At 34.8% G+C, this 21,124-nt stretch overlaps 1 protein-coding gene across 50 annotated transcripts in view; it reads left to right on the top strand.

Moving 5' to 3' along the window:
* ank3b (ankyrin 3b) overlaps window positions 1-21,124 on the top strand; it is a 211,155-nt gene that overhangs the window by 144,811 nt on the left and 45,220 nt on the right. For 39 of the 50 annotated variants that reach the window (XM_073918153.1, XM_073918150.1, XM_073918148.1 and 36 more), the window contains 3 exons: window positions 6,117-6,240; window positions 13,115-13,217; window positions 17,144-17,250. In XM_073918153.1, the coding sequence (XP_073774254.1) occupies window positions 6,117-6,240; window positions 13,115-13,217; window positions 17,144-17,250 (334 nt within the window). Of the gene's footprint in view, window positions 1-6,116; window positions 6,241-13,114; window positions 13,218-17,143; window positions 17,251-19,709; window positions 19,743-21,124 lie in introns of all 50 variants that reach the window. The other 11 variants (XM_073918147.1, XM_073918173.1, XM_073918162.1 and 8 more) reach the window with 1 other exon arrangement.

The raw sequence follows: 21,124 nt of genomic DNA, 5'->3' as shown, positions 1-21,124 counted from the left end.
AACCTGACAGGTGGGCAAATCTAAGCTTGTTTTTAATAAAACAAATATAAATATGCATGTAATAAATAATACTGCTAATAATGATAACATTATACAAAAGCAAATTGTCATGAATAAACTGAAAAAAAGCCCTCCGAGATGAAGAAGGCATGGAGGCGGTGGCAGGCACGTGCATGCATAGGGCCAACCTTGGATAGAAAGTGCCCTTTGAAAGTGATCTGAAGTGCCCCAGTGACACAACCCTATCACCCCCCCACCCCCCCACCCCCCTTGTACCTGCGACATCGCCACCACCGCCCAACCCCCAAAGCCCCCCCAAACCCCCGCCTCTTCAAAAAATTTTATCCTGCACATGCCACTTTGACAGTCTCTGCACGGGGCTGGGCGGTGGTTTTTATATATATATGTAAACTAGAAAATAATATTTTTTGCAATATTTTAATCCTTTAATTAATTTCAATTTTTAAGGCTATTTGCGTATTGCTGTACATCCTGTTAAGCAATGTTTAATGTTTACTGCTATTAAGCAATGTTTAAGCGAGGCGCTGGATTTTAGACCTCATCTCAGCTGGTCTATTGAACAGACTATTTTAGTTCCTCAAAATAGCAACGCACCAACAATGTGCCTTTACACGCCTTCTTTTTTTAGACCAGAACGCCTATGGGTGCAAATATGAGCGCAAATGCATTTGCTATTCAAACAGCGTGCTGCGAAACGTCAAAACAACTCTTGCACCGAGCTGAAACTAGCAAACAACAATTGAGTTGCGCCTTGCGCCGCATTGCGCTGGGTGTATGATAGGGCCCATAGTCTCTAAAGTTTTGATAGTATTATTTAATATTCCAATATTTGTTTTTTGTTTTTTTAATTATTTACAACCTTTCTGCTCCATCGTTAAAAAAAAAAAAAAAAAAGTACTCCAAATTAAAAAAAAATGCAAATGAAACATTCTATGTTAAGAGGGGAATGTATTGTCCCTTGACATAAGACCTCTTTCGGTCAATCCAATTTTATTTATAAAGCCTGAAATCTATGGAATTCTCTCCCAACAGAAATAATCACATGTACAAATTATAGGATGTTTTCACGCCTGACTAAGAGGTGTTTTTTGTCAAATCAAATTGGGGGAGAGGTTTTTGATTTGTCAGTTTAGTTTATATGCGAGTATGCCTGAATGTTTTAAACTGACTTTTTAATTAATTTGATATTATTATTTCAATTTTTACCTGTACAGGGACTGCAGCTGGAAAAAAACAATCCTGCTACAACCGGGCACAATGCATCTTTCCTCTTTGAGGTTAATGTAATCTTTGTGCATTGTCCCTGTTAAATAAATAAATTCATTCATTTATGTCTTTGGACTTGTGGGGGAAATGTCTGAAGGGAAAGGAGTTTTCACGTTTTACTGGAAACGGCTCTTCATATTTGGTGATGTACTATATCAATGCGTTCAGGCAAAAGATCCGAATCAAACTCGATTCATTTATTCGTCTCTGAGTTGACTAGAATCAATAGTTTTAATCACGGTGCACTTTCAGATTTAAGCCTCAGCTGGAAGTTTTCATTCACTTACAGCTATTACATTTTCACAAACCCATAACAGGGGCTCATTAAGTGAACATCCACTGTTGTTTACCACAGAAGATCTCAACATTTTGATATGATGTCAAAGAAAAAAAAAGGAGATCTGATGCATTACAAAAACTGATTATTTAATTTAATCCTGATCTTGAGGTATTTTAAACAGGATTTACAACATATTCGGTAATTCCTGCAAGTTCCTGCTATTTGAACTCATCCAGCTCATGAACGCTGTTCCCCCAGGGGCCATGGTCAGGTGGCAGCCGGCCTTTATTTTCCATCAATCTCCCTCCTTTTTTTTTTTTTGTTTCACTATTTGTTCTGCTGCCTGTGGAAGGGCTCTTTTGTTGTCTGTTGCATAGGCTCTGATTACAGGCGGCACCTCAACAGCACCAGCACAAATGACCATAGAAATACGCCCCCTTCCACTGCTATTGTGTCCCACCCCAGTCGGGGGGCTCCTGGGGCATGAGGAATGCCGCGATCCGATCGGGACACTCGCTCTGAAACCTCACTCCTGCGATGACCTCACAGGGATCAGACTCGCGCCAGAGTCTGAAGGTCTCTTTCTGAACGTCCTGTCAGAGAGCTGTGTGTGTTTTTGACCACAGAGGGAACATTTTAGGACATGTGGAAGTAATCGTGGCGTTTGGAGTTTACCAGATTGAGGAAGTGTGGAGTTAAAAAAGGGACAAAGAGGAGCTGTGGATGTTTGGTGTGAAGATGAAGGATGGATTTGGCCGCTCAGTGTAAGGGATCTTGTTTATCAGCTATTTCTGATTTGAAGTTACGTGAGTTGATCGTTTTAGAAGCGGGAAAGAAGCCAACGTGAGGGAAAGATGATATCTGTGTGTGTGTCTCCAAGAGAGAGAGAGAAAGTTTACTTACAAACCCGAACTCATGAGTTTAATGGAAACGTTTTGAAGATTTATAAAGATATGTTGTCTTTAAAAGTTTGTTTGAGTATTTATAATACATATGGTACTGTAATAAAGTCATTTGCCCATCTAGCTGGTGACCGACCACTTGGTAAAGTGTTTTAGCTGACTTGTTAACTTCAGTGTTCAGGGTGCTAGTTAATTTCAATGGTGTAAGAGGCAGCACAGATTTGGGTCTCTATAGGATATTTCACAATACAACTGTGTAAATATGAGTGCACTGTAAAAAATGCAGTGTTCCACACAGTTCTGTCAAGCTGTCCCAACACAAATCAAGTAAGTTAAGGTAATTGTTTACAAATTTAAGTGAATTGAACATAAAAGAATGAAGTTGTCCCCCCAAAAAACGTAAGAATTGTTTTGTTTCAACTCATTTTAAATAGAAAGTGGTTTTAACAAGCAGCAAAAATCGTTTTTTGAATGTGCGAGCATGTGTGTGTGTGTGTACGTGTGTGTGTTTGAAAGAGAGAAAGTTTTAGGGGTGTGGGTGATTTCGGGGGGAGGTGGTTGTCAGGGTGTTTGCGAGGAAGTGATGGGGGGGGGGGGGGTTGCTGTCAGAATGTTTCTTTTTTCTTACACTGTCTGTAAAAAATGCTCCACATAAGTTCTTTATATCCAAACTTTATGTCCAAACAAAAGTAAATCAATTTTGAAATTAAAGTGGATTGTACATAAAACAATTAAGTTGTCCCCCAAAAAACTCAAGAATTTAGTTGATTCAGCTCATTTTAAACGAGTAGTTTGAACAAGCTTGTGTGCTTTTGAGTTTAGCCTGCATTCATGGTGTAGATAAAATCTCCCAACTATGAGTTTATGTGAGCAGATTACATGAAAATCTTTTGTGAATTATTGTGAAACCAGAAGCTGATTCTGGGCCACTCAGAGTTTCTGCAGGTTTCATCAAGTCAATACTTTTAAAGACCTTTGTAAAAATCATTATGAAGGAAATTGTAGACTTATACAGGGCTAAACACTTTGGATTTTTTTTTTTTCGAATAGCCTGGTTGGACCAATGGAAAAGACACATATTTTGCCACATATTTAAAAGTACATGAACATTTAAACAAATGTTATTGTAAGTCAGTTAAATCATATTGGTAAATAGAGTTAATAAATAAAGCGTGTTAAAAGTTTTGTTGAGATGGATTGTTGGTGATTATATTGGTGTCAGCCTGATTGGGTAACTTTACATGGACATAGCAAAATTAAGAGCTATCTAAAATAATTTAGCCCAATTTAATAATTAAACCTACAGCACAATGTTTCAGTAAATTTATTTAATTTTAATATATTTATAATAATTATTAGCCCCCTTCTGAATTTTTTTCTTTTTTAATTTTTTTTTCCCAAATGATGTTTAACAGAGCAAGGAATTTTTCACAGTACTGTATGTCTGATAATATTTTTTTTTCTGGAGAAAGTCTTATATGTTTTATTTTGACTAGAATAAATGCAGTTTTTTTTTTAAAACCTAATTAAACTAGTTAAACCTTTAAATGTCATTTTAAGCTGTATAGAAGTGTCTTGAAAAATATCTAGTAAAATATTCTCTACTGTCATCATGGCAAAGATGAAATAAATCAGTTATTAGAAATGAGTTACTAAAACTATTGTTTAGAAATGTGCTGAAGAAATCTTGAGAAATCTGTTTAAATCTCTCCGTTAAACAGAAATTGAGGAATAAATAAACAGGGGGTTAAATAATCAGTAATCCTGAATTCAAATATAAACACACACATTAGTCATAATTTTTTCTTTATGTGATCATAGATGAAGCATATGCAGTAGTGGTCAGTTGTATTGTCCAAACGTTTGGATGAAATTTGTTTTATTGACCTTAAAAGTTCAATTAAAATAGATCATGAGAAGTACATTATATTTGAATAAATGTTGATAGGTAATAAGTTCAGTATATATATATATATATATATATATATATATATATATATATATATATATATATATATATATATATATATATATATATATATATATATATATATATATATATATATATATATATATATATATATATATATATATATATATATATATATATATTAATATTCTTAATATTCTATATTAATATATATTAATTTTCTACATTTATTCAACATGCAATTTTCTGTGAGATTTTCTTCTAGAATAGAAAATTAAAAGCCACATTTCATGATAAGCTATATATATATATATATATATATATATATATATATATATATATATATATATAGTTTATATATTCATGATATAGCTTATCATGATATAGCTTATCTTGAAATGTGGCTTTTAATTTTCTATTCTAGAAGAAAATCTCACAGAAAATTGCATGTTGAATAAATATAAATTATCATAAATATGTTTCTGGTTCTTTTTGTCAAGCACATACCAAATTGTACACTTTACATGCACGACACATTTAAATCGCTTCAACATAACAAATTGTTTCAAGATTTTTCTAGACCATACATCACTTTTGCTCAATACTGTATAGCATTAGTAGTAGTAGTAGTAGTAGTAGTAGTAGTAGTAGTAGTAGGAATTTTATATTTATGACATTTACTGTAAAGTGTAAATTACAAGATCTTCTAATATGAGTCAGATGGCGATCATCATAACCTCAAAAATCAGAAAATCATAATTGGGTTTTTCTTTTCTTGCTTTTCCTCTCTTTTTGTTTCTCTGCTTTAGTGTGCTTTAACTGAGGACGTATGGTTTGCTTGAATCTACACTGCAGTAGTTTGTGAGAAATGCACATTCAGATGTGATTTACAGCCATCATAAGCATGTTGGAACATGCGGTCTTGATATTCTTTAAGTGCCTTGCTTACATTTCTGTACTTATAACAACACACCCTAAACAAAGACTGCATGTATCTGTGGCCGTCAAAGAGTTTGGGACGCGTGCCAGTGATTGTTGTGGGATTGGTCTGATCCAGCTATTCATTTCTAACGCCAACACATTCTTATTTCTCATAATTCTTTAGTGCAAAACAGAAATGGAAAAAGGGATTGTAATAGCATTTGTGTTGCTTTAAAGGGGACCTATCATGTCCCTTTTTATTTTACAGTAAAATAAGTTTCTTGTGTCCCTAGAGTGTGAAGTTTGAGCTCAAAATAACCCACAAATAATGTTTTGTAACTCTTTTAAACTGCTCCTTGTAGCCTTTGATCCAAATTGTGCCATTTTGATGACTGTCGCTTTAAATTCAAATGAGATTGTGCTCCCAACCCTCTTTTCAAAAGGGGTGGAGCTAAAATTGCGTACGTGTCAGAATAGTGGCAGATTCAAAACTGATGGCGGACAGCTGCTTCTCACTCAGGGCTGTTTATGCTGAGGAGGGATAGATCATCACTAATGTGCAGGGCTTTTCCCTTCTGATAACATGTACAAAGCGAGAATGTCAATTAAAGTGTTTCTACAGACAAAGTGTGATTATAAAATATGAAATTAATCATTAGAAGCTGGTTATATTCACAGACTGTTACCAAACAACTGTGTTTAAACGCTTTTATAAAAGTGATTTTTGCATAATAAGTCCTTTTTAAATAGCCTCTTTCTCTTTGAAGGGTTTAGTAATGGTGTGTTTTTCTGCTAGGTGAGGATGCGATGACCGGAGACACAGACAAATATCTGGGGCCGCAGGATCTGCGTGAGCTCGGAGACGACTCTCTGCCTCAGGAAGGATATGTTGGATTTAGTGTTGGAGCCCGAACGGCCAGGTAACATCAACTTAGCATATAGAGAAAGTGTTGCCTTCATATAAACTGTTTATTTTCATGTAGAATCTATAGCAGTTCACCAGGAGCTTACTGTAAATCAGTTACATCAAAAATACTATATTTACATTTACAGCACCATTTAACTTACTAAACTTAAAAGTCGTAACATTTAAATGGGGGCTCGTCCGGGATTTGAACCCAGGACCTCTTGTACCTAATACCTTCTTTTTACGGCGTTTCAAAGATAGTCGCCGAGTGAATTGACTTGCCATAAAGGGACTTTGGTATTACTCCATAAAATACCCATCGAATCAGAATGTCCATGATTGACCATATAGGGTTCGTGTCATGAATATTAATGAGCTCTGGCTCTTACAAACACACATATACACACAAAGCAAGATGCACGAATGCTAAACACGGACAAATTTAAACCCATCAGAGTAACGTTATTCAGTTTTGCTCATCAGATCTGTTGTGAATAAAGGTTAAATTACAGTTAAACTTGACAAAGGGGAGGGATAGATATTTTGAAGCTATAGTCGAAGAAAACACAGTCAGGACTTAATATCATCTGCAGATGACAGTTGAGCTAAGTGATTTGACACGATTCAGACACATCAAATTTCACAATAAACACGATAAATTAACAAAAGATGCAATTAAACCAGCCTGATCTCATGAGAAAATGTACGTATTTTACGTTTTGCCAGTTTAGTGGCAAAATCGTACAAATTCGTACGAGTTCAGTCGTACGAAATTGTACGATTTTAAAAAGGATGCGTGGCACCTAACCCCACTCCTAAACGCAACCGTCATTGGGGGATGAGCAAATCATACTAAATTGTACGAATTAGATTGTGCGAATTCATATGAATTAGCCACTAAATCAAAAGGTTAAGAATTGTTGTGAGATTTTGTTGAATTAAACATACCTTATGTCTCTTCGGAATGGAGATGAATTATTGTATAATTTGTAAATCTTGCATTTTGCATCCTGAGGCGAGTTTGAAGCATGTATTGTGCTTTTGTTGCACAGTAAACAATTTGGGGCTCGCATTTTCGAAATAAAAGTCCCTCATGCATAGTAAGTGAAATATACGTTTTCAATAACTAAGGGAGGAAAATTGTCATTGTTGTCTCACTAGAAATTGTTTAGCTTATCAAACGCATAAGTTTTCTCTTGATGACGTCAGCTGCTCGTCAGCTACGGTGTCGTGAAAAATCGAGTCCCCTCATCAGAATTGGGTCCGCCTATTGGACCCTGATTGATCCTATTGTTTCACTGGAGTTGTAATAGGTATAGTCTGTAGCATCTGTTTATTAACTCCAGTATTACAACTATTAATTCTGTAAAATCACGATATAATTTATATCATGTAACAAGCTTAATAATGACCATTTCATTTCACAATTATAAAGACATTTCTAAGCGTTATATAGACCCTTTCATATACTAATATATAATTAAAGGCATGGGTTAGGAAATTGAGCGCTTATATTTCATATTGTTCAGTTAGCCCAGTTAGCCTATGTGCTAGCATATTCATATATCTACCCTTAGCCTCCTAGCTACAACAAGCTAACGCTGCTCAGATCAGCCACACAACAAGGTATCACAATAATAGCTTTTGATCAGGTATTCACCTTAGATGACCCCTTGGTGTCCTAAGCGGACTCGTTTCCAGGAGAGACTCGATTATTAACCACACCGGATGAAAGACCTAAAGTAGGAGTACATGCAAATGATGAGGGCGTGGCCCGTTAGTCTCATCACAGTTTGTTTTGTCTTCTGACTGGCCTGTTGGGGTTTTACACATGTGGAAACAGTGGTGTCTGAGGCTAACGTTATGCCCATTTCCATTTACTTATATATAATTACTCTGCTATGCCTTGCTATACCCAGATTTTCATTTTAGGGCACCTTTAATATGTCTCATCTAAATAAACTGGTGTGATGGTGAATCCAGATCATTCATGGCTCCAGCACGCAACTGTCTTATCTAAAGGCTGTAGATTGTGTGTTTTGTCCGCCTGCTGTCATCTTTTGATTCAATAGCATGCGCTGTTGAGTGAGGAGCGCGAAGCTAATGTTTAACCTACATCTAAGTCGCTTCAGGGGATTTTCCCACCAACAAACAAGTTTGACAGCGCTCAATGATTGAAAAGACTCAGACTACACGCTAGCCTCATAACAGGAAATTAAACTCAGGTTCAATAACAGCCCTGAGCATTTGACACGTTTTAGTGAACGACTCGAGGTTGTGAAAGTAAGTTTTTATGTTATTAATTTTTAAAGTGTTCATGTGTTTTGGTTAATAACACATATAGTATAATCATAACATATATATATATATATATATATATATATATATATATATATATATATATATATATTTATTATTATTTTTTTATTTAATTTTATTTAATTTTATTTTTTAAAGCTAAGTATCACCCATTTATTCATCATTCATTATTGTGTTTTATTATTTAAGTTTTTATTACTATAATTGTTTTGATCACTCTTTTTTTTTGATGGTCCGTTTGTTGAATTTAAGTTACATATAAATAATTCTCATATAAGAATTTATTTTATTTATATTTATATTTATTTATTTCATATAAACAAATAAAGCCAAATAATTCTCCTTAGAATATAAGTAGACTGTTAGGTTGGGGTTAGGGTTAGAGTTTGACATGTACAACATATTAAGTACAACAATATGTAACACATATTAAGCAGACAGTCTACTAATACTCAAATGGATCATCAAAATAACGTGTTACCATTGTTTTTATTAGTATAAGTTGCCATAAGTGCTTTTTTAGTACCATTAAGTAACTATTTTAGTTTTTAATACCCTGATCTTTTTTGGTTTTATGTTTAAAAATAAAGTTAATTAATATATTTACTAGCATAAATTTATTTATTGTAGATTTTAGTGTCTTATTTTTTTTCAAATAATTGAATATTATTTTATGCATCATATAATTGGCTATTTTGGCTAAGTTGTTATTGTTATTCATAATAAGAAAGTTTGCCTAAATAATATTTATTAATACATTTTTGGGTAGTTTGTTTTTGCTTTATCATTATTATTATTGCTATTAGTGCTATTTTTGAATCATTAAATAGCTGTTTTCATTTTAATAGCTTGCTTTATCTTAGTTTTTTATTTAAAAACAAAGTGAATTCATATATTTACAGCACTACCATTAAAACAATTTATTGTAGATTTTATTTTATTTTAAAACTATCAGCCTTAATGCCACTCATTTATTTATTGTTGTATTGCATTTTTATTTTAAAGAGTCGTCATTTTATTATTATAATTGTGTTTATTAGTATTAGTTACCATAAGTACTATTTTAGTATCAATAACTGTTTTAGTTTGAAGCTTGATCTGTTTTCATTTTTAAAAACAAGGTGAATGAATATTTTTACTAGCATAAAACTATTTTTTGTAGATTTATTATTTTAATTTTAAAGCGATAAGCCTAAATATCACCTATTTATTCATTCGTTTAGTAGTTTATTCATATATTTTTGATATTATTATCTGTGTTATTTTAGTAATCAAGTAACTATTTATTTACTATACTAATAATATTAATAATAATATTATTAAAACAAACTACCCACACATGTATTATTTAAGCAAATAGTTTTCTTTTTATGGATAATAAACTGTAAATAGTCAACTATATGATGCATAAAATAATACTCAATTATTAAAAACAAATTAAAAGACTAAAATCTACAAAAAACAGTTTTATTGCTAGTAAATATATTAACGTTTACTAGCTTAAATGTGTTACTATTTTTAAATTAAAAACCGAAATAAAGAAAGCTATTAAAATGAAAATAATTACTTAATGATTATACATAGCACTTATAGTAATAATAATAATAATAATAATAAAAAGTATATTTATTTACTATATCAAGTAACTATTTACTTGAGAAATAGTACTTTGCAATTACAAATGAATTATTGAGTTTATGGTACAGAAGCTGTATTTTGGCCAAAGTGTACAAAAATATACCAAGACTATCGGCATGAATAAACTTTAGAATAATTAAAGTTCTTCAGAATATTCTGATGGAAAGGTTTAGAAAGTGCTGCTCTGAAATAAAGCAGCATCTCCTTGATCATTTTAGGGATGTTTCCATATTTGCTTGGTGCATATGTATACCTAATAACTTCTTCAGTGTTTGTTTAGGATATTGAAATACTTTATATTTTAGGGAAAAGTTTTAGATAGTACAGTACAGCCGAAGACAGGAAACATGCTTCATTCAGCCTCTGCATTTCTGATTTGTTGCCTTTCAATTTCCTCTGTTCTTCTTCCATTATAAACCCTCACCATAGTCCTAAAATCAGGTAAGAGGGCATGATGTTTCCACCTTCCCTCCCTCATCCCGAATCATTCAGAGACCATGAAGCGTTGTTGTGTTACCGTGCTTTGTGCGTTGTTTTTTATTTGATGAGGAAAAACACATTCTTGCTGTGTGTAGACTATGGTTTCATTTCAGTTTGAGATTTGTGTTGACAGTTTGGTGTATTGTGCGCAATTTTTTTTTTTTTTTCAGGTTGTTGTTAAACATTTCTGTCTTAAGTCCAATTCTGAATAATTTCTCAATGTAGCTTCCAGGGATGCTTGAAAAGCCTTGTCGGCGAAATTTCAGCCATTTAAATCAGCAAACAGAACCACAAACAAACAAATAAACTGATTCTGGCAGTGAGACGGTAAAGCGAGAAGTCTGAGAACTGCTGTAGGCATCATATTGATTTCTGATGTACCAACAATCTGTGTAAGCTCAGTCTGCGATAATGCGAACAGAAATTAATTCTAAAGTTAAGAAAGATCTAGATCTTTAGCACAGTTTTAAATAAATCTGTATAATTGTTGATTGGCTAGTTATGCACCATTGATTTCCATTTAAGGGTTTTTGCTAGGCCTACTTGGAATCTGTGTTTAAATCTATACAGGCTTGTTAGGAAAAAGTGCCCAGGGTGTGTGCACTGAAAAAAAGTGTTGCATGCAGAACTGTTGCAAACAATTTATTTGTGTTAAATTTAAACAAACAAATTCAATTTAATAATGTTCAACTTAATTTGTTTGTTTAAATTCAACACAAATAAATTGTTTACAACCACTTAACGTAAAAAAAAAGAGTAAATCCAAAGAATCATCTTTAAATAATTTTTTTCAGTGTGGGCCAGTCGATATCAAGCTGATATATTGTGCACAGCGACAAGCAAGCAGCCTTCTCTCAAAGACACATGCAAAAAGGACATTAAGATACGCAGTAATCTTATGTATTAGTTATGTATTTGAGATTGTCAATAATGTAAATATCACCCTCTAGTAGATTTTTGAAATCAAAAACTGCAAAAAGACAGTCCCTGATGCATACAGCGGGTAAAGTAAGTATTGAATACCACCATTTTTCTCAGAAAACATATTTCTAAAGGTGCTAGTTACTTGAAATTTTCACCGGATGCTTGTAACAACCAGCAAATCCATATAAGATTTGCAAAGAAAACAAATCTGGTTAGTTTACAAATTATGCATAACAAATTAAATAACACAGGGAAAAAGTATTGAACACATGAAGAGAGCTGTAAAAAGTCAGTGAAAGCCCAGACAGCAGCTGAAATGTCTTAGTAGTTTTTTAGCAACCCACTGCCCTTCGTCATTGTAAATAAATATCAGCTGCTTCAGTCCAACATCTACATTACCAGGATGATAAAGATGAATCCAAGGTGGACATTTCAGCAAGACAATGATCCAAAACACAGACAAGGAAACTCTCAAATGCTTTCAGAGAAGGAAAATCAAGCTGTAGAATGGCCCAGTCAATCACCTGACTTGAATCCAATTGAAAATACGAAATAAAGATCAGATTTAATAGACGAGACCCACAGAACCATCAAGATGTTTACACCCTATTAAAAAAACTCACACCTGAGCAATTCATATGACTTCATTCTCCATATGAGGCGTCTTTAGGTTGACACCACTGAAACAGCCTTTTATATAAGGTATTAAATGTGTCTGTAGTTTAGTACTTTCTCCTTGTGTCATTCCATTGTTATTACACAGAAGAAATTTTTGTCTTGTTTATTTTTATGTTTTGTTTGGGTTTTTGCCAAAATCTGGTTCAATTCCATGTCAACAGCTCCTTTAGAAATATTATTTCGAGGAAAAACATGACGTCATCAATACTTATTTTCCCCGCTGGATTTCTTGGTTCTCAAAAATATATCCCTGGGTACATAAATCCAGTGAGTTTGGGTTGTTTTAAATGCATCAAAAATTTGAATTATTTAAAACTTAAAATAAAGAAAGCATCATGATTATTGTCACCTATTATAATATATTATCTACTATTACTATCATAATAACTATCAACTATCATTCTATTCAACTATACGCAACTATCAAGTCTTCTGGCCTCGATTTTGCGTTCATTTATTCGATTTTACATTAGGCAAGTCTTGCTTTAATAATGCATTATTATGTAGCTACATTAGGACTGTTCAATAAACATTTTAAAATGTCCTCATTGCGTAGCTTTTAAAAATTGTACATAGTTTGTGTCTTATTGATTCAGTTAATACAAATATTCATTCTGAATTGATCCATATTCTCAAGTTTTTCGCTCGACGTCTAAACCATCACACGGCTACAGATGTCTCTCATCATCCATGTTTATTGGCTATTGTGCATCAAGTTCCCTGGAAGTTGCATGCAATAATGAGTGTTTTTGTTTTGTGTGTTTGTGTGTGTGTGTGTGTTTTGTGTGTACTTCACTGTCACTCCCCCGCCCTCCTGCACTGTATGGTATTAATGTAAATGCCAACAGCCTGCGCTCCTTCAGTTCGGATAGGTCCAACACTCTCAACCGGAGCTCCTTCGCCCGCGACAGCATGATGATCGAAGAGATCCTGGCGCCCACCAAGGACACGGTATGCCATTATATCATGTCGAGCATTTAAAAGCTTTAATGTGCTTCAATTTAGTTCAGCAGATTTGAAAATACAAATACACTTCATTGAACATGGACACATAGACATCACTTATATACACTACATAACTGCAAGTTAACTGCTTATATATATATATATTAACTGTAACTGTTAAAAGCTATTAGTTACTAGTTAATTAGTTCAAGTTATTAAAGTTATGGTAAATAATAATCTTTTTTTTTTGTAAATATGGTAATTGTTTAGTGGTGTTATTTGTATGCAAAGCATTGTGGTATTACTTTATGATATCACTGTTGTATTAAAATCATTAAAGCAAATTTTGACTTAAAAAAATGGACTTTCGTTCCAATTATTAGTCTATATTATTAGTATGATAATATTATGTTTTTCAAAAAAGTGTCTTGATGTAGGCTCTTGGTAGACTTTTATTTAAGTAACATCATCTGCTTTTCAATGTACTTTGGGGTGTTGAATAATGCAAATAGTGCACGTTCAGTACAATTAAGCACTTTTACTTTTCATACAGGTTAACTTAGGTGTTTGATGAAAGGGAATCACAGTTCGGTATGCAAATAATGAGTTGTTTATGAACTTATTATACTTAAAGAACCCCCCAATATACAGTGGGTAAGGAAAGTTTTCAGACCCCCTTCAATTTTTCACTCTTTATTATATTGCAGCCATTTGCTAAAATCATTTAACCCAGTGGTTCTCAAACTTTTTTCATCAAGTACCACCCCAGAAAAAAATTGTCTCTCCAAGTACCACCTTAATGAGCAGCATTGAAATACAGTAGCGTAGTAAGCCCAGCAAAGCAGCTACAGCTCTGCACAGTTCTAAAACATGGCAGATTAATTTCTATTATTAAGAATATTTATTGCTGTCAGCCATTTAAAACATTATGAATAGTCTGAACGTTAACACTGTACTGTGCTTATATGTAAAAAAACAAACAAACAAAAAACTAAAAATGTCAACATTTAAATAAAATATATATATTATATTTCATATTCATATATAAATCATTTTTAATAAATTTAGAAATTTATATAGCATGTACATATGACACATTTGATATCTCCGCGTGCCACTAGTGGTACACATACCATAGTTTAAGAACCACTGATTTAACCAGTTAAACTCTCCATGACATCATCGAATTTCGCTTTAAGATTTAAAGGACTAGCATTGCACCAGACCCCCGTAAGTGGTTTTGTTTGAAAGTGTAGAATCTATATTTTATGCACATATGCATCACATTGTACATCCTACTGTACAAAAGTTATTTACACTTAAATACACAGTATTTTGGATACCCGAGCTGGGTATTGAACATTGGTTTATTTTCATATTTTTCATATGGTTCATATATGACACCTGTACAAGTTGAAATGAAAGCTCTTGCCTGTGCTCATACAGTTCTAGCATTCTTTTTACTGAATTATATTCACATATCAAACAGTTGCCGAATGAATTGCGGTGTTTCCATGGCGCAGAAGTGAAAACAATATATTTATGATCAATGAGCAGCCCCAGATAGCACAGACAGCTGTCATCTCTTATCTTATGCTGTGCGCTTCAGGGCCATTCTCCTCTGTTTTTGAGGTGATGTGCATAATTAATCCTTTTATATGTCTGATGTGGTCCAAACACAGTGAATTAAATTTGATCAAACAAAAGAATAGTGAAATATGAAAACAGTGATCAATCCCTGCGGCTTGTATAGCACCTCTCATCAGTTGGAATACAATAACACTTGCATAGATTATGGTAGAGACGTTTTTCTTTTTTGCTATGATTACAGACATGTGCAGGAACCACTAAAATTAATTACAGCACCCTAGACCACACAGAACCTAAAAGGTACAAATTTGAGTTTATAAAAAAGAAAAATACCAGAAGCGCCTCTTTTTTCAGGTGTTTATTATGACACAGTCAACATATACAGACATTTTAAACACTTTCAATAGTGTTTTATAAAAATTTTAAAGGTGTTTCTTTAAAATTATACCAAATTTTTGCATTTACACCTCTGCATGTGGATTTGGGAAGCTTTTAAATTTGGGTAGGCAAAATCCAGGTGGAAATCCCAAAATAGCAGAAGAGTTTAAAGAATTGTTTGTCTCAATAATGTACACGCAGCACCACATATTGACCGAAAAACACAGAATTGTTGGCATTTCTATGGATTTATTAATAAAGAAAAACTGAAATATCACATGGTCCTAAGTATTCAGACCCTTTGCTGTGACACTGATCTATTTCACTCATGTGCTGACCATTTCTTCTGATCATCCTTAAGATGGTTCTGCATCTTTATTTGAGTCTGGCTGTGTTTTATTATAATGATTGGACTTGATTAGGAAAGCCACACACCTGTCTATACAAGACCTTACAGCTCACAATGCATGTCAGAGCAAATGAGAATCAAAAGGTCAAAGGAACTGCCTGAAGAGCTCAGAGACAGAATTTTGGCAAGGTGCAGATACATTTCCGTACCCACTGTATATATAATCTACTGTTAGTCACCCTTAGGCCATCCAAATGTACATGAGTTGTTTCATAATTAGAACATGTGAGAAGAAAATTATTTTAAAAAAGAAGCATATTATATGGAAGAAAATTATATATGTATATGTCCGTTTGTTTTTTGGACTCTCTGTGTACCAGTAGTCATTGACTTACATATTGACTTGTATATTTATAAATAACCAAAGTTCACAGTTTAAGGTAAAAAGAAGAGAGAAAAAAACTAAATTTAGCCTGGTGGATAGTGGTATGTAAATAAACAGATAATACAATTTTTTTGTATTCCTTTATGCATGTAAATATGCATATAAAAAAAGAAAACTCAGCACAGAAATTATTCAGAACTCTGATGTTATTATGATGTAGTCAAATATACAACTGTAAGGTGATGAGGAAGCCTTTCTGTCTGTCACTGCTCATTTGGAGTCATTCAGGATCTGTCTTTTCTCTTCAAATGCTTCAGGGGGTCTGTAGAGACATGCCCACCCTTGTTGACTCTCATTATAAGGTATAAAATGCATTCTGCATTGATTCTTAAGGGGCGGTCGCACTACACTTTCATTGCATTGACCTCCGTTCATATGCATGCGAATGAGGGAGACATGAATCTGTATTACATGAAGATCAGCCTCAATGTCTTAGCTGAATTAAAGGAATGCCGGTATAGCATGTTTGCGGTAGATTACGACAGCCTGATCTCACGAGAAAACGTAGGTATTTTACGTTTTGTCAGTTAAGTTGCTAATTCGTATGACTGAACTCGATTTTGCTGTTTTAAAAAGGAGGTGTGGCACCAAACCCCACCTCTAAAATCAACCATCATCGAGTGATGAGCAAATCGTACAAAATTGTACGAATAAGATCATTTGAATAAATACGAATTAGCCACTAAATCAAAACGTTACGAATTACCGTGAGATTGCGTTATTTTCATGTTGAATTATGATTTTTATGGACTTTATGTAGATATTTGGGAAGTCTAGTGTGGCCGCAGCTTTAACCCACAACCCAATGCAGGCAAACATCAGCTTTGCTCCACAACATGCGTTTGCTGTGGTTTCATTTTTAAATCTTCAGGAAGGTTCAAACTGGGTTTCTTTTCTATTTTGGTTAAAGTTTTATAGCTGTTTAAATCCTAGCTTTTCACATTGTTTTGGCTTCTCCTGCATGTTGTTTTGTTGATTGCGATTGTCATCTTCAACCACAAGACGAGGTGATAATTGTGTGGTTGAGCTGTAAATTGCAGAGAGCAGCATCTCAGTCTCATACAATATGAGAGTTTATTTGAAAGCACGGGCCATTTACTGTGGTTCACCACAGAACCGCAGTGAATGGAAATTTGAATGGTTTGTTCACAAGCTTGTTTTGTGTTTTAGCACCTGGCCTTAGCGAAAGATTACAACACGGACTCAATGAGACGTTACAGCTGGACGCCAGATACTATGGACAATGTGAACCTGGTCTCCAGTCCTGTCCATTCAGGGTAAGGCCACTTTCGCCATGACTATTCGTATACTACAGAATTAGGGATCTGAACAACCAACAACACTAATTCTGAAAGTATTCTTGATAGGGCTGCACATTATATCGGTTCTTGAGCATCAATATCGCAATGTGCGAATCTGCAATAGCAGGGTCTGAAATGTTTAGTTGTGATTATAATAACCAGGAACGTGATTTGTGGGATCATCGCAAAGTTTAACCCTAATAATAAGAGTGAAAGATTTACACTTAGATGTTTTTAAGAACTGTGATCAAGATATCAAGCGAATTTAAACAAAGAAATTCTAAAGTTCTTGAAAGTAAAGCCGGCAGCTAGCTCTCTGCAACTCTCACATAGTCGCCCACTGAAGCTAAGCAGGGCTGCGCCCGGTCAGTACCTGGATGGGAGACCACATGGGAAAGCTAGGGTGCTGCCGGAAGTGGTGTTACTGAGGTCAGCAGGGGGCGCTCGACCCGTGGACTGTGTGGGTCCTAATGCCCCAGTATAGTGACGGGACTCTATACTGCTCAGTGAGCGCCGTCTTTCGGATGAGATATTAAACCGAGGTCCTGACTCTCTGTGGTCGTTAAAAATCCCAGAATGTCCTTCGAAAAAGAGTAGGGGTTTAACCCCGGCATCCTGGCCAAACCTGCCCACTGGCCTCTGTCCATCATGGCCTCCTAACCCTCCCCATGTCATAATTGGCTTCATCAATCTGTCTCCTCTCCACCAATCAGCTGGTCACTGGTGGTGAATGAGGAGATCCCCCCTATTGTTTGTAAAGCGCTTTGAGTGCCCAGAAAAGTGCTATATAAATGTAAGGAATTATTATTATTATTATTAAAGTTTATAGACTTAACAAAGATTTGTTGTATTTAATTATTTACACAATATAGATAATACAGTGTTTTTTTACATTTGATTCATATTGAATTCACATTCTTAATTGCTGTTAGGCTCCACAGAAAACCATAAAATAGCCATAAAACCATTAAAAAAATTTCTTCTATTATTTTCATCTGTGTTTGAGGCCAGCTAGTAAAGTGCTATGCAGGTAAACCTCACTCCTCTGACCTTAAAAGCTGCTCCTGCGACAGACGCTAGGGGCCATGGTCTTTAGCCTTCTTGTTCGAGCAACCAACTCCCATGCAAAGAATCGCCAGTTGCATTTCCGCTCAGACCGGGTTAGGGGCAGTAGGACCGGTGAGTTTTACATTGGGGCTCTTCCGGGATTGGAGTGAGGTTTAGGGGGGTTATTGTAATGGAGGCCAGCTAGCAAAGTGCTATGTAGGTAAATCCTACTCCTCTGACTTCAAACGGTTCTCTGGCAACAGACGCTAGAGGCCATGGTCTTTAGCCTCCTTGTTTGAGCAGATGACTCCCATGCACAGAATCGCCGGTTCTATCCCAGCTCAGACCGTGTTGGGTGCAGTAGAAATGGTGGGTTATACGTGGGGCCTCGTCCGGGAGGGGAGTGAGGTTTAGGGGGGTGAGTGTAGCAGAGGCCAGCTAGCTAAGTGCTATGCAGGTAAACCTCACCTCTCTAGCAACAGACGCTAGAGACCATGGTCTTTAGCCTTTTTGTTAGAGCAACTGACTCCTATGCAAAGAATTAGCGGTTGGATCCCAGCTCTGACCAGATTGGGTGCAGTAGAAACTGTGGGTTACACATGGGAGCTCGTCCGGGATGGGAGTGAGGTTTAGGGGGTTGAGTGTAACGGGGCCCAGCGAGTGAAGTGCTATGCAGGTAAACCTAACTCCTCTGACCTCAAAAGGTGCTCTAGCAACAGACGCTAGGGTCCATGGTCTTCAATCTCCTTGTTAAAGTAACCGACTTCAATGCAAAGAATCACCGGTCGATCCCACCCAGACCAGATTGGGTTACATTTGTTACCATTGTTTATTATGCTTTTTGCAGATGTATGAATTCTTTTCAAGTACAGTTATTTAAGTCATCTTTTTTTAAATGGTATTCATATCCCAAATGTTTATTGCAGAAAAAAATATATTGCAGTGTCATTTTTTTTCCCAATATCAAGCAGCCCTAATACTTTTTTTAAAAACTGATTCATGTTGTGTAATCAACTGAATCACATGCAAAGTATGCGCATGCTGTTCTGATGAGAACGTTTATTTCATGCACACTGTACTATATGTATGCCCTGTATAAAGTATACTTTGGGTTTAAGAGTTTGAATGAGGTCTCATTTATGAGAATAAAGAAGGATTCCGTCATTTGAATTTTCAATCCATCTACCTGCAATGTATTCATATGTCTGTCAGCTATTTCTCAACTGTCTTTTGTCTGATTATGTCTGTCCGTCTCCCTATCTTACCTTTCTATCATCCATCTGTGTATTCCCAGATACCTTTTTTCTGATATAATAATAGATTTAGTTTGTGTTTTTTTTTTTTTTTTTGGTTTGCCCTATTCCATATTTCCACTTGTTTCTTTGCAGCTTTTCTCGCTCCCCCCTTCAGTACGACAACAGGTGACAGTTCATCATGTGATCACAATTTTTCCTCCCTTGTTTTTGTGTCTTTGCTCTTCTCAGCTCAACTTCTTGGTCTTGGTCTTCAACTTCTACATATACAGCTGAAGTCAGAATTATTAGCCCCTCTGGGATATTAGCACCCCTGTTTCTTTTTCCCCCAATTTCTGTTTAACAGAGAGAAGATTTGTTTCAACACATTTCTAAACATAATAGTTTTAATAACTCATTTCTAATAACTGATTTATTTTATCTTTGCTATAATGACAGTAAGTAATATTTGACTAGATATTTTTAAAGATACTTCTATATAGTTTAAAGTGACATTTAAAGGCTAAACTCGGTTAATTAGGTTAACTAGGCAGGTTAGGGTAATTAGGCAAGTTAATGTATAACGATGGTTTGTTCTGTTGACTATCAGGAAAAAATATTGCTTAAATGGGCTAATAATATTGACCTTAAAATGTTTTTTAAAATATTAAAAACTGCTTTATTTTAGCCGAAAATAAAACAATTAAGATTTTTTCCAGAAGAAAAAATATTATCAGACATACAATGAAAATTTCCTTGCTCTGTTAAACATAATTTGGGATATAGATATATATATATATATATGGATGTATGTATATGAAAAAGAGAATAAAAATCAAAGGGAGGCTAATAATTCTGACTTCAACTTTATATAAAAAAAAAATTAAGTTTTTGTTCACACTGCGAAAATGTCATTTCTGGATGAAATATGAACAGGACAATACATTGTACAATACATCAGGCCAACGAGCCTCCTTAAATAACTATTAGTGGCCAATACAGTCTAATCATGAGAAGTGCAACCCATGCTGTTACACAGCGGATGCCCTTCCAGCTGCAACCTAGTACTGGGAAAGGCCCATACACACACAATCACTCGCACACACACACACACACACACACACACACACACACACACACACACACACACACACACACTCTCATACACTATGGCCAATTTAGTTTATTTAATTTACCTATAGCGCATTTCAGTTGGTGGTCCATTCCTCTTTGTCAACCCCTGATAAATAAGAGACTAAGCCGAAGAAAAATGAATGAATTATTTCTGTAGACATAAAGGATGTTAGCAATACATATAACTGAAGGTCGATTGTAATAATGTAAGATTTACATTGTGACACTTTAACAGTTTGATTGAAGTCTAAACTAATTTTAACTGTCTTTATTACCATGTTTAAATATCCAACGTTCTCTACCTCACTAACTTCTCACCAGGTGCATGGAATGATCCTATAGATCACTTCTTCGTGTTTCGGGTTTTCTTTCAGTGTGCTATTATCACAGCATGGGACAACTCAACTTTAAGAGCCTCTCCTTTTTCTCTCTCTAAT

Source organism: Danio rerio, chromosome 12, assembly GCF_049306965.1.
Source record: "Danio rerio strain Tuebingen ecotype United States chromosome 12, GRCz12tu, whole genome shotgun sequence".
Classification (NCBI taxonomy): Eukaryota; Metazoa; Chordata; class Actinopteri; order Cypriniformes; family Danionidae; genus Danio; species Danio rerio.
This window is presented reverse-complemented; position numbering and strand designations above follow the sequence as displayed.